The 15024-nt window shown below is 45.0% G+C and overlaps 1 protein-coding gene across 7 annotated transcripts in view; it reads right to left on the bottom strand.

The window, feature by feature from the left end:
• KPNA1 (karyopherin subunit alpha 1) overlaps window positions 1–15024 on the bottom strand; it is a 127563-nt gene that overhangs the window by 51276 nt on the left and 61263 nt on the right. For all 7 annotated transcript variants that reach the window (XM_045000847.1, XM_045000841.1, XM_045000835.1 and 4 more), the window contains exons 8-10: window positions 7383–7482; window positions 5783–5946; window positions 2637–2715 (exon numbers count right to left, since the gene is read on the bottom strand). In XM_045000847.1, the coding sequence (XP_044856782.1) occupies window positions 2637–2715; window positions 5783–5946; window positions 7383–7482 (343 nt within the window). The remainder of the gene's footprint in view (window positions 1–2636; window positions 2716–5782; window positions 5947–7382; window positions 7483–15024) is intronic.

Below are 15024 nucleotides of genomic sequence, written 5' to 3'. Positions count from 1 at the left end.
TTTTACATGTTGTGAAAAGTTCAACCAAGAAACTGAATCACTATTCCCAACTAGGTTTCCACAAGAAATCATTTCTGATCTGAAACTACAGTTCCAGGAGCATTTCTCTGACCTTGATGTGAATGCAGGAGAAATATGGATCTTCCAAAACCCATTTGATTGCGATCTTGAAAAACTGCCACCTGAACTTCAAATTGAAGTGATTGACCTGCAATCCAATGACTTGTTTAAGGACAAATATAAGGAAGGAAATCTGGTAGAGTTCTGTAAATGCCTGCCAAGTGATCAATATGCTCATGTAAAAAACTCTGTCCAGGGATTAATGTCAGTGTTTGTCACTACTTATGTGTGTGAAAAAACATTTTCAATGATGAAATATATGAAATCCAGCTACAGATCGACCTTGTCTGATTAACATTTACAATCAATTTTGATGATAGAGAACACTAACTTTGAACCACAGCTAAATGCAATCTTGTCAGGAAAATATCAGTACCATACTTCTCACTAATCCTAAAATAATATTTCTTTTTAACGATTTTGCATATATTTAATTTTTCCAGTCACTTCGGCCCGCGAAGCCCCTTCAAAAATCTAATATGGCCCTCGTCTCAAAGTTTGAAGACCCCTGCCTTAGACTCTTTTCTATCGCGCTCCCGAAGGGAGTGTTCGAACTTGGGAAGGGATCCCCAAAGATTAAATTCGTAGCGACCCAGGAGAGCCTGATGGTTTGCTACTCTTAGCTGGAAGCTTGACGACGAATAAACTTTTCTCCTGAAAGCATCCAGCCTCTGAGAGTCTTTGTTCTTAAGGATCAGGGCTGGCTGCCCCTGCCGCTCCCAGTGGCCACTCCCTGTGGTTGTTCACCTCAAGGAGTTGGGCGCTGGGTGGGTATACAAATTTTCGTGCCCCTTAGTGGGTACAAAGTACTTGCGCTCCACCTTCTTAGAGATGGGAACCAACGAGGCTGGTGTTTGCCATGGGGCATTTGAAATTCTTGCCAACCCTTCATGGAGCGGCAAGGCCACCCTGACCAGTGCCAAGGAGGACAGCACATTGAACACAGAGTCTGAGGGCTCCTCCATCACCTCTGCCTGGAGGTGGAGGCTCCTGCCACCCTTTTTAAGAGCTCTTGCTGGGCCCGGTAGTCCTCCTGTGAGACAGAGGGGGGCGGGGCTGCAATCAGCTCCTCCAGACAGGGCAAGGAGGCCGGTGCGGTGCTTTGGGTGTCAGCCGGCACCAGAGGATCCACCACCTGGTCGGACTCTGGGCACGGCACCGAGGATATGGGTCCCACTGACTCCTTTCTTGGTGGTCTACGGATGGAGGCTGATGGTGCTTCTGACGCCTCGGCCACCAAGCGAGTCCCCACGGGGGGCTGTGCTGGGGGCTATGGTGCCCACTGGTACCACTGGGCCGGTCACGACGCTCAGTGCCACTGTGCACTTGCTGAGGCACTGGTGGGGTTGGCTGATCGGGCTGGCTAGCCTGGCCTGTAGACAAGTGACTGTGAGCGGAGGCCTGGCTGGGCCTAGCCTCTGTCCCAGACTTCCCTCGGTGCCGTTGCAAAGAGGGAGTCTTTCCCGTCCTCTTGGCGTGCCCCGTGGAAGGGGAATGGTGCTGACTAGTTGGAACGTCTCCGCGTTCCAACACCGTGGTGCTGGGTACCAGTTTGGAGTGGCGTGCTGGGGTCAGGGCCAGCGCTGACTCCATCAGGATGGTCCAGAGTCTAACGTCCCTTTCTTTTTTAGTCCGGGGCTTGAACGACTTGCAGATGTTGCACCTTTTGCTGATATGGGTTTCTCCCAAGCAGCGCAGACAGTCTGTGTGCGGGTCACTCCTTGGCACAGAACGCCTGCAAGAGTCATGGGGCGTGCCCCAGCCCGGGCTCACTAACTAACTAAACTTAACTGAAAAGCTAACCAGCTACAGGTACTACTGAACTAACAACAGTTCTTCTGGGGACAAGCTGCAGCAAAGCTGGAGCTGAGTAGCTCCGACACACCTCCACTGGTGGCAAGAAGGAACTGAGGGTGGGGGGAGCGCGTAGCTCCCCTTATACTGCGCCTGGCAGGCGCCACTCCAGGAGTCGTAGGGGGCGCTCCCCCCCATGGGTACTGCTAGGCGAAAAACTTCCGGCAACGATGCACGTGGCAAGCACGCACACCTACTGTGGAATACACATGAGCAATCACTCGAAGAAGAACGTGGGTTTCAGCTTTGGCACAGACCACACAAAAAAAAGGGAATTTAGTGCTTTCAACCTAGAATTTGGAGGACATTAGGCCACATCATAGAACCACCACAAAATTCAGCATAACAGGAAAGTTTTTGCTTGGGACAGAACTAAAACAGGAATACTCAGAAGGTGCTGCAGGTCAAGACTGACCAGCATCTGCATACCTGTATGGGAACCCAGGATTGGAACAGCATGGTCAGGACTGAATGCAGTGATGGAGGTTTGCGTGAAAGCGTGAAAAAACACATGTTCTGCTGCAATCAGTTCCCTGTTTGAGCTCCAAAGACGACAGTTTTTAATAAAAGGAAAACGTCGAGGCTTGTGACTACATAAATTACCTCTGCTAACTAAGAGAAAGGAAGATGGTATTACAAGACAGTAATAGCAGAAGCTATACCTGGGTCTGGATATCATCCCCTGTCACAATGTTCCCGACTGCTCGTAAGGCAGGAGATACCACTTTGTAGTCACTGTGCCTACAAGTCAAAGCAAAGACTTAGATTAAGCAGCCCAAAAGTATCTGCACCTCCACCCTTTAGTCAGGACCCACTGCCACCTTGCTAGACCTAGGAGAATTCTCCTGCCAACTTTGACTGAAATTACTGAATTTGTTTTAGAGTTAGAGGCAAGCTAAAATGCATTTTGATTTGAAACTAGCAGCTTTTAAATGTCTGACACTTAACTAGAGCACAGGCTTTAGACAAAACACAACAACTAATACATTGGCCATGATTTTTAAAAGTAAGTGCTTCAACTTCGACTCTTAATTCTAAACTCTAAAGGCACCTGAAAAAATGGCCTGGTTTTCAAAGAACACCAAGCACCCAGGCTCCTCTCATTGACTTGGAATCCCAACTAAGTTCTTGGCCATTGCTGTCTAATCCACTGCAATGTAGGAATATGATGATGAAACATAGCTCTCAGAGGTTATAATCTAATACATATAAATTTGGTGAAGAATAATTCGCTGTGGTAGGGGTACCAGTATTTTTCCTTGACAACTTTATCAAAACCAAAAGGAAATTTCCAGATAAACTGATAAAGACTATTAAATCAAATTTGTAAATGTGTCTCAAAAACTTAGCGGAAAATCTTAAAGGAACCCTGTTAGCTTGTGAAATGATTTTCAGACGTGCTGAACATCCACAGTTTTAATGGATAGGAGCTGCTCAGAACCTCTGAAAATCAGTCATCTGAAATCTAGTTAATTTTAAAAGTGTAATTAAAGTACTTATATAATATGAGTCAATAGTGTAACACTATTACAAAAAAGGTAAACTTCGTTCTGGGATGTATTAGCAGGAGTGTCGTAAGCTGTATGAAATTTGTTTCTGTATGAAATCTGTTGCTGTATGAAATACTCACAGCATGGAAAATAACTTACTAGTATAAAAGGGAAACAATGAAACTGACTGCACACAAACTGCTGCCAAATGCACAAAATATACTAATTAAAAAAAAAAAATCTAATCTCTAAGGGCAACTTTAGTACACATTTTTGGTCACTAGTTCCTTAGAATTTTTTTTTAATTGTTAGGAGGGTTTTATTAGTCACTGAGTGTAAATTAGAATTTCTTTTTCATACGAAACTGAATTTCCCTCTTCCCCTCAACACCAGACAAATTACTCAGAACAGACAAAAAATAAATGACTCATACTGTGTCTTTGATTGGACCACATTCTGGCAAGCAAAATGTGCTCCTATTAACAGAATTTCTGTTGGAGTGGCAGGGACCTTAGGAAATTATCTGCATCTAAATCACCTGAAATTGTTAATTCTGATAAAGTTTGATTAATTCTCAAGTTTCTGTATCTTTTCTCATTCTTTAGTGATTCCATCATTAGAGGATGGTGATATGGCCCCTAACAGGATGGAGAAAATTCTAGGAAATATTTTATAATTCCTAAGAGATTAATTGTATAAGACTCTCTGATATGCAAAATCAATATCCTTTCTATGAAAGAATGAAACGACTATAATATTACACTTCCACAGGCTGAACTGCCTGCTGTTATTCCTGGCCATTTTGTGTGTCTGCTCAATATAAAAGAGTCAGGAAAATAATTTAGAATATTTAAATAAGGGTTTTACCAACTACCACATATATTTATTTATGAAGAAGTCAATCGAAAATGTATCATGCATATTTGAGAAATGTTTAGGAATAGAGGAGAGCTGCAGCAAAAACATTTTTAAAGCAGTTTATAATTAATTATTCTATACCCTAAATTGAATGCATCTATTGCTTCCATAGGAGGTGATTTTGCTTTGTTTCTTTTCCTGACCCGCATGTTCCTTTTCAAAGACACACTATTGGTTCAGTTCAATTTTGGTATGTACCATGACTGGAAATCAGGTTACCGTATCAAATTTTAGGTCCATTCTTAAGGAACAAGTTATACTTGTTTCTCCAGAAGTTTCACAGACTATTTTTTATATTTATGATTGATCACTGGTACCATCTTACTGAAGATCAAACTGAGAAAAAGTAGAAATGGTACTGTTTCCTCTAATGATAAGATGGACATTAAAAATAAAATAGTAAGTAGCATCTTTTTCAATGATTTTCTCTCATACTGCATTTTTAATAAATGATTATTAGGTTCTGTTTATTACCGGGTTATCCTCTAGCCATTTTAGTCAGAGAGTTGTACATTTTAGCAAGAGAGATGTCTATTTTCTTATTTCTTTACTGCTCTTTCTTTACACAATTTGTAGGGCTTTGTATTAATGCAGTCATCTCTTGAGGTTAGAGAATGGACTAAGATGTGTATGGACTGAATTTGTTTAAGTCCCATTTTTGTAACTTCTGTATAAAATAAACTGTTGTACCAAATTTCAGTTTTAACGGGACCTTAAAAAGCTATTTTTCAAAATCAAGTTTTCTTTTTTAAATATATTGTTTATACTCTAGAAACTGTTTATACTCAGTATGAAAGACTAAACGTTTTTCTGAAAATTTGAGCATAAATTTGTAAACTTGGATGCCTAATACCAGGCTCCTAAGTCCATATACAAGTACCAAAATAAAATGTCAAAATGTATAGAAGTGCTGATCACCCACAATTCCCATTAAAGTCAAAGGGAGCTGCAGGGAGTCTGCATTTCAGAAAAAATCAGTCCACTTTTACTCAGTGGTCTGAACATGATTTAGAAGTCTAATTTTGGGCACCAAGGATTGAAAATGTTGATCCCAATTTTTAACCCCTTCGTTCTGAAGTTGATTTCAAATCCCAATCCCCTCAATTCTCCTATGCCCCAATTTATTGCACAAGAAAAGTAGCAACGAAGTCTGAGAATTGCTCTTGGTCTGTAGTCCTCAAGTTCACCCACTTGCTATTGATGGCTCTTCAGCAGCAGCCTTTGAGAAGAGCAGGGACTGTACAAGAGGTGAACAAGCTAGTTTTAAGCCAGGAAACTGACTGTTTAACCCTACTGTTGCAGAAATTCTACCTAACCTTACTATTGTAGAAAGCTGAGCTGTGAGGAAGGTGTAAAGAGATAACAGTGAGTAATACATTTGTTTAAAGTGAAGTTCTTACATCAGCAGCTCGACAAGTCTTCTGCACACTCCTGCATCAATTACAGCTTGGATTTTATCATTAGGTCCATCAGACAAATATGACAGGGCCCAGCAGGCATCAGCTAGCACATCTGTGTCATTGACAAAGAGCAGCCAGGACAGCACACTCAGACAGGGTGCAACCTACATTAAGTAGAAAAAGCAGATGTATGAACAGTGGAAATCAAAGGGCCAAGACAGCTGGTAGAAGCATTCTAAAAGCAAGTATTGCTTTTGACTACTGAGCAGTAGAATATGGAGGTACTCATTCTAGAAAACTTGGAGAACCTAAATATTTCCAAGCAGTGTCCAATCTACATGGGGAAGCAGGAGTGAATTCTGCTTCAACCTCAGAAGTGCAGACGTGGTCAGACATGCAGCACATGTCATCACACGAGAAACTGGGAACATCAGTGTGACATTCCGAATCAGTTATATGCTTTCCAGCCCCTGCACAAGTTGCAGCTATTATCACTAGTGCCCCACAATGCTTTGTCAGGCCCTGGTCTATCCAGCAGCAAAGTCACCAGCTTAGCATGAGTGTCCCATCCACTTTCAGACCTGTGCCATAAGTAAAATGGCATGAGCTCAAAGCAGTGTGGCATTAGGGAGAGGTCTTAAATACATCCATGCAGAATCCCACAACTTCCTGTTAGACTAAGCAACTCAGCAACCATCCTGCCTGTATCACTTGTGGCAGTGCCCTATGAAGCCCTGCCAATACTGATTGCTCCTCCTGGTTCAAACTAGATGCATGCTGTGTACATACCATTTGTTCCTACGAGCGCACAGTAAATGCCAGACTTTGCTCAGTGTAAATAGGTATGGCATAGTATTGAAGACATAATGGGTAGGATTGCAGACAGCTTGTTCAATACTTCCCATTCCACCAACACCAACACCTCCCGATGTGTGTCAAACACTCATATAATTGGTGCTCTGATCTCCAGAAGACTGCAAGTCTTCATTCCATGTATTAGGTTAGCAGGACTAGTTTGGAAACTGATTTTTTCATAAAATATCTTTCTCTGAAAAATACTAACCATTCAAAACACCCACTTCTATCAGTTGTCTAAGAGGTGGACCTGGAGGTACCATTTTAGTTCCTTGTAGAGAGTTGTCCACATCACAAAAAAACACCATCTCAGTTGGTGCTAATTCACACACAGACACCCATCCACCCCATTGATAGTCTCAGCAAGAGAGGGCAAAGAGTAACTGGGTCATGAAAAATGAACTCCCTCTCTTTTCTAGAGGTGGTGTCCATGTTAGAGGTGAGACATGTTGGCAAGGGCAGTACACATGAGAGAAACTTGCACTGCAGCTGACTATATACTAGACCTGATTCTATGAATCTTGAACTTTACTTCCCAAGCTGTCAATCTAAGCACATTTCAACAGCACTAAGCACACTCAAAAACAAGCCTGATTTGTAAGAAGTCTGTTCAAACAGAAATTTTGAAAGTCCCAAATGTTTCTGCTGCTTCGTACTAAACATCACAATGCCTTTCTTTCTTCCTTATTTATGGACACCATCTCACTACCTCTCAAATCCTTGATTTCTTTAACACATTTCTTACCTTGGCAAACTCTGGAGGAGGATTCTTCCCTCTGCAGAGGTTCGATAGAGCCCACACAGCATTTCGGGTCATGGTGAGACGGTTCTGTTTTGAAAGTAATCTGAACATTAAAAACAAAACAGTCAAGGTCTTGACTTCTAAACTCAGTCCAAGAGCAAAGCACATTGTAGTAGTGCTGTTATTTCAGATGCATGAAGCATTTAAGGTGGCCCAAAGTCCAGCTTAGAAAGTTTACATTAAACATCTGTCACTGGTGAAATAAGAATCAGGGACACACGCGCCCGCCTGCAGAGCCACTTCCTGTGGATTTTGCTAGTCCAGTGGCATTTTTGATGGGTCAAAGATGATGTTTGACAAAAAAAACCCTGCTATTTCGTTAAAGATCAGGATCTCCATGAAAGTTTTCAATTGATTTAGGAGCTCTGCTCAACTGACAATGTTTTTATAGAGAACAGGATCTTTGAGAAAAGCAACAGCAATTGTGTCAAAGATCTTGTTCTTCCTGAAACAGTTCTGCTGGCTCAATAGCTCTACCACTCCTAAAATAATCTAAACAATTACATAGCTATCCTGGTCTTTGTGAAAGTAACAACTACTATGCTTTTTAACTGGCTGAATAGTTTCATGAAAGCAGATCTTTGACAGAGCTTGAGCCAGCTAAAAAAGTTCACAAAGAACATGAACTGCAACTAAACCACTAATTTGACAAACAGGATCTTCATGAAAGTGGAATCTGTTTTCATTAAACAAGTAATTGTTGTGTCAAAGCTTCATTTTTAATCTATCAGCACTATTCATTGTAACTAAATCCTCATGTGTAATGGTTAGCTGGGGGAGGAGAATGATGTGTTTCCTTTTCAAAGAGGAAAACATATGTGGCTTGGCCTAGGCTTTCCCAAATACAAAAGAATAGTAACTGTGGTTCTTCGAGACGTGTGATCATTCCACTCTTAGTGTGTATATACCCAGACTGCTCTGAACCATTGATCTGTCCTCTTCATTATTTTCCATTCCCCCAGTTTTGGGTCATCTGCAAACTTTATCAATGATGATTTTATGTTTTCTTCCAGGTCATTGACAAAACAAACTAAATAGCATAGGGCCAAGAACTGATTCTGGTGGGACTCCATTGGAAACATCTGCTTGATGACAACTCCTCATTTATAAATACATTTTGAGAGCTGGACGGTGAGATAATATCTTTTAGTGGACCAATTTCCATTGGTGAAAGAGACCAACATGGCTACAACAACACTGCAAACATTTTGAGATCTATCAGTTAGCCAGTTTTTAATCCATTTAATGTGTGCCATGTTAATTTTACACCGTTCAAGATTTTTAATCAAAATGTAAAATGGTTCCAAGTCAAAAGCCTTACAGAAGTTTAAGTATATTACATCAATACTACTATCTTTATCAAGCAATTTTTTAATTTCATCAAAAAAGATATCAAGTTAGTTTGAAAAGATCCATTTCCCATAAATCCATGTTGATTTGCATTATATCACCTGCCATTAACTCCTTATTAATCAAGTTCCTTATCAGCCACATGCGTCTGATGAAGTGGGTATTCACCCACGAAAGCTTATGTTCCAATACTTCTGTTTGTCTATAAGGTGCCACAGGACTCTGTCGCTTTTTACAGATCCAGACTAACACGGCTACCCCTCTGATACTAATCCCAGAGATGCACAGCTTCCTGGCTGAGGAGAGAGGGATCTGGCACCCCTTGCCTGTTGATGTAGTGCACTGCTGTGGAGTTGTCCATAAACTCTCACATAATTACATCCTGGAGGAGGAGGAGAAGGAGGAAAGTTCTGCATGCTAGTCAGATAGCCTTGAGTTCCTGAATGTTTGTGTGTAGGATGGCCTCCTGAGGAGACCACTTCTCTTGAATCTTCAGGTGGTTGAAATGTGCTCCCTACCTCTAGGTGGATTCATCTATAAATAGAGTCTTTGCTGGCAGAAGCACTAAAAAAGATACTCTGCTGTGCACCTGGGTTAGATCTCTCCACCAATCTATTGAGGACAGGACTTTGAGGGATCATGACCACCCTGTTCACGCTGTTCCTGTTTAGCAAATATATTCATCTCAATCACCCTTGCAAGGGCTGTTGAAGGTGAAGCGTGGCATGCTGGGTGGCATATGTTGCATTTTGACATGTGCTCAGATGTCTGAGGCAGGACCTCAGCAGTGTGCTGGGATGAGTCTGGAGTTAGTTGATAAGATAGAACATAGTTTGAAATCTCTCGAGGGAGGTACACTCTGGCCAAGCTGGAATCTAATAGCTCCATGATAAATTCTATATTTTGACCCAGGATCAGTGTGGATTTTTCCCAGTTGATACTGAGTCCCAGCATGGTGAAGAGGCTTAGTATCCTCTGAAGTGAGTCAGTCACTTGTCGGGGGGTAGAGGGAAATTTTCCCCAAGCTAGCCAGTCTTCTAAGTAGGGATTCACCTGGGTTCATTGTCTTCTTAGATGGGTGTCCACCACAGTTATGACATTGGTGAACACCTGTGGAGCCATGGAGACACCAAAGAGTAGGATTCTGTTGGTAGTCTGATGTCCCTATGAGAAACTTCAGATACTTACTGTCCCTGGATGTGTTGAGATGTAAAAGTAGGCAGGGTCTGAAGATGAAGAGCCAGGAACCAGTCAATGGAATCCGGGGAGGGGATCCCTATTCAGAAGGGTATCCAAGAAATGAGGGATTCAGGTATTAAGACAACTGAAACAGAGGATGGATCTCCAACCTTTTTCTCCTTTGAGATGATAAGGTTACTTAACTGTAGCTGGAGGTTCTTCGAGGTGTGTGGTCCCTATCTGTATTCCACTGAGGGTTTATGCATGTATGCCATGTGTCCAGAGCTGGATAATTTGAAAGTAGTAGTAGCATCCATTGGTCTACGCATGCATCCTAGCTTTGTCTCATGGTTTTGTCCAACGCGGACAAACCACATCTCCAGTTCCTTCTCCACCACAAATTGAACAGATCCAAAGCAGAGGGGAAGGAGGATGGGAAATGGAATATAGATATGGACCACACATCTCAAAGAACCTCCAGTTACATGCAAGTAACCTCCTCTTCTTCTTCTCGTGATAGTCCCTATTCCTCTGAGGACGATTAACAAGCAGCACCTAATTTGGAGGAAGGTGTGAGAAAGAGGATGGAATGGTTGAGCGGAGGACAGCTGCACCGAATGAGGCATTTTGCAGAGTCCTGCACCAAGGTGTAGTGAAGGTATGAATTGAACCTTGCCTTATATGTCTGGAAGCAGCACATTGTGGAAAGTGACCGCAGTCAACACCTGGGCTCTTGTGGAATGGGCTCTCACCCCAAGGGGTGGAGGCAGTCCTGACAACTGATAGCATAGTGTAATGCACCCTGAAGCCCACTTGGAGATTCTGTGTGGAGATAGCCTGCCCCTTAATCCTCTCAGTTATAGCAATAAACAATCTAGGGGATTTCCTGATTGGTCTCGTCCTTTGCAGGTAGAAGGCCAAGGCCCTGTGGATGTTGAGGAAGTGAAGGCTCAGCTCCTCTGCTGAGGCATGAGGCTTTGGGAAAGAAAAAGATGTTACTCACCTTCTTGTAACTGTTGTTCTTTGAGAAGTGTTATTCACGTCCATTCCAATTAGTTCTGCGCATGCCATGTGCACAGTCGTCGGAAACTCAATATATGACCCTGCCGACCTGACTCCCCCTCAGTTCCTTCTTGCTGGCTACTCCCACAGAGGGGAAGGAAGGTGGGTATTGGAATGGACATGAACACCACCTCTCGAAGAACAAGTTACAAGAAGGTGAGTAAGTCTTTTCTTCTTTGAGTGATTGTTCATGTCAATTCCAATTAGGGGACTCCCAAGGTCTCTCACGGGGGTGGGGTCAGAGTTAAGGAATCACTGACTAGAGCACTGCTCTACCAAGAGCTGCTTTGTCCCTAGCATGCTGTGAGATGGCATAGTGGGTGGCAAAGGTGTGCACTGAGTACCAGGTCACCGCTCTGCAGATCTCTTGGATGGGCATCTGGGCCAGAAAAGTGGTGGAAGAGGCCTGAGCCCTTGTCGAGTGGGCCATTATAGCCGGGGCTGGAACCTTTGTAAGGTCATAGCAGGTACGGGTACAGTCCGTAATCCAGGAAGAGATGCGCTGAGAGGAGACCAGAAGTCCCTTCATCTGGTCCAGCACCACTACAAACAGAGTGAGCAGAATTACCTCTGCCTTGTCCTTGAGGAGAACCTGGTGGACAAGTGGTATCGGAGGGAAGGCATATAGTAGACGGGTCCCCCAGTGCATCATGAACGCATGAGAGATTGATCCCAGGCCATATTTTTGGAAGGAGCAAAATGTTGGACACTTCCTGTTGCTCACTGTGGTGAATAGGTCTACCTGGGGAAACCCCCACCATTGGAAGATGGAGTGGATTATGTCCTTCCAGATAAACCACTCATGACTGCAGAACGACCTGCTGAGGTGGCGTGCAAGCTCGTTGCATGCTCCTGGGATATAGGACACCTCCAGGTGAATGGAGTGGGCTACACAAAACTCCCACAGGTGGAGAGCCTCCTGAAAGAGAGTGGGGGAGCAAGCTCTGCCCTGCTTGTTTATGTAGAACATGACAGTGGTGTTGTTGGTCATCACTGCTATGCAGTGACCTTGCAATACTGTAAGGAAGGTCTGGCAGGCTAGTCTTACCGCTCTGAGTTCCTTTATGTGGATGTGGCGCAAGATCTCAGACTGCAACCACATGCCATGAGTCTGTAAGCATCCTAGGTGTGCTCCCCAACCAAGGTCTGACATGTCCATTACTAAGGTCATGGACAATTGAGGAGTAGTGAATGGGACTCCTTCACAGACCATGCGCGGGTCCAACCACCATCCTAGGGTGTATAGGACTCGTGGTGGTACTGTTACTACCGAGTCTAGATTGTTCCGACCTGGGTGATAGACTGTAGCGAGCCAAGCCTAGAATTGTCTAAGCCTCATCCTGGCGTGCCGCACCACACCGCCATGTGTCCCAAAAAGCTGAGGCATGTCCTTGCAGTGGTGGGGTATTGTCTGAATGATGTGTGTCAGTGTTCAGAATCTCGGTTGTGGCAGGATGGATCTTGCCTGAGCCAAGTCCAACACCACCCCAATGAAGTCTATTAATTGGGTGGGTGACAGAGTTGTTTTATCTACACTGAGGGGAGACAGCCTCTGGAAGGTCTCTCTGACTAACGGAACATAGGATTGTACCTGCTCTCTGGAGCAGCCTTGCAGGAGCCAATCATCTAATTAGAGGTACACTTGTACCTGTCTCTTTCGGAGAAAGGCTGAGACGACTGACATACACTTGGTGAATACTCAGGGGGCTGTTGATAACCTGAATAGAAGCACTGTGAACTGATAATGTATGCAGTTGACAAAAAACCTCAGGAAGCGTCTTTGTGGCGGCCAGATGGCTATGTGGAAGTACACATCTTTCATGTTGAGGGCAGTGTACCAGTCTCCCGGATCCAGAGAAGGGATAATTGGGCTCAGGGAGACCATGCAGAACTTCAATTTTACCATGAACTGATTGAGTCCTTGCAGGTCTAAGATGGGTCAGAGACCCTCTTTTGCCTTGGAGATTAGGAAATAATGGGAATAGAATCCCTTCCCCCTTAGCTCCTGAGGAACCTCCTCCACCGCTCCCATGGTGAGGAGCGCGTGCAATTCCTGGATAAGGAGCTGCTCGTGAGACGGGTCCCTGAAGAGGGATGGGGAAGGGGGGTGAGAAGGAGGGGTGGAGCAGAATTGGAGAGAATATCCCACTTCTACCAAGCGAAGAACCCAGCGGTCCGATGTTACAGGGGACCATGCACAGCAGAAGTGGGATAGGCAGCTCAAAAAACAGGGGGGGGGGGAAGGATTCGTAATCGTAGCTGGTACACCATCTTCAGGCATCCCTTCAAAACCCTTGCTGGGTCCCCGACGACGGCCTGAGGGAGGGTTGGAAGGCCTACACCTGGAATTCCTGCCCCTCTGGTAGTAATTATCCTGCCTTGGGCGGGGTTGGTATTGCCTCTGCTGTTGCACCAGCTGAGGCTTGAGGGGCTCTCTCTGGGTAGCAGTTTGTGCATTCCCAGAGACTTCATGGTTGCCCTGGAATCCTCAAAGCAGCGGAGCCTTGAATCAGTTTGGTCAGAAAACAGTCCTGCACCCTCAAAGGGAAGGTCCTGCATGGTCTGCTGAACTTCTGAGGGAAGCCCGGATGCTTGGAGCCAAGCTGTTCTCTTCATGACCACCCCGACGCAATGGTACGTGCCATGGAGTTGGCCGAGTTGAGTGAGGCTTACAGGGATGTCCTAGCAACTTCCTTCCCCTCCTCAACCAGAGCTGAGAATCATAGAAGATTAGGGTTGGAAGAGGCCTCAGGAGGTCAACTAGTCCAACCCCCTGCTCAAAGCAGGACCAACACCAACTAATTCATCCCAGCCAGAGCTTTGTCAAGCCGGGTGTTAAAAACCCTCTAGGGATAGAGATTCCACCACCTCTCTAGGTAACTCATTCCAGTGCTTCACCACCCTCCTAGTGAAATAGTTTTTCCTAACATCCAACCTAGACCTCCCCCACTGCAACTTGAGACCATTGCTCCTTGCTCTGTCAACTGCCACCACTGAGAACAGCCTAGCTCCATCCTCTTTGGAACCCCGCTTCAGGTAGTTGAAGGCTGCTATCAAATCCCTCCCTCACTCTTCTCTTCTGCAGACTAAACAAGCCTCTCCTTGTAAGTTATGTGCCCCAGCCCCCTGGTCACTTTCATTTCATTTCATTCCGTTTCGAGGACTCAGACTTTGACTCAGTGGGAAGTAACTCCTTGTATTTTGACATGGAGTCCCAAGAGTTAAAATTATACCTGCTGAAGTTGAAGCCCCTGCCACTGCCTCATCAGGCAACGACGAAGAAAAGGCCAATGGAAGCATAGGGTCATCATGGCCCACCATGTGCTCCGGTTGATCCTGGGCAGCATTGGTGCCAAGCGGCTCAGCGTGATCCAATGGGACCTTAGATGTGGATGGATCTGGGGCCGGTTCCGATGTGCCCTGTGTAATATGTGGGGGCGATTTGTATAGAGCCACCTCTACGGTACAAGGGGTGGTTCTGTCTGCTGTGACCATACCTGGAGATGCCCCGATGTAACGGAACTAGAAACCCTAGAAGGGGTACTCTGGGCCTGATGGTAAGCCCAGGGGGTCCAGAAGGGCCACTGTGAAGCAGGCGGCCATTGAGGCTGCCAGGACGAAGGAGCATGTCTCCCGCTCTTGTCTGTGAGTAGCAGGAGCCGTCCTCAGAGTCAAAGGGCGGTGATGCTTAGGATCGCTGCGCTACTGGTCGGTGCCGAGAGTAGGAAGTTGGAGATCGGTGCTGCGATGGCCATGTAGATGAATGGTGCCAGATTTCCCACAACTTAGACCAGTGCTACAAATCCAGTGCCGGAGAGCAGCTCCTATGTTCCGGTGCCGTATCACGGTGCCAGGCAACAGAAAGCGATCATGACCAATGCTGATTTCCCGGTGCTGGAGTTCACGAGCAACATGCCCTCTGCGTCTTGCTGTCATGTACTGGGCCCAGTGCCAGGGGTGAAATAGACCGTGAACAGTGCCGGTCTGGAGAGGA

This window comes from Mauremys mutica, chromosome 1 (genome assembly GCF_020497125.1).
Source record: "Mauremys mutica isolate MM-2020 ecotype Southern chromosome 1, ASM2049712v1, whole genome shotgun sequence".
NCBI lineage: Eukaryota > Metazoa > Chordata > Testudines > Geoemydidae > Mauremys > Mauremys mutica.
This window is presented reverse-complemented; position numbering and strand designations above follow the sequence as displayed.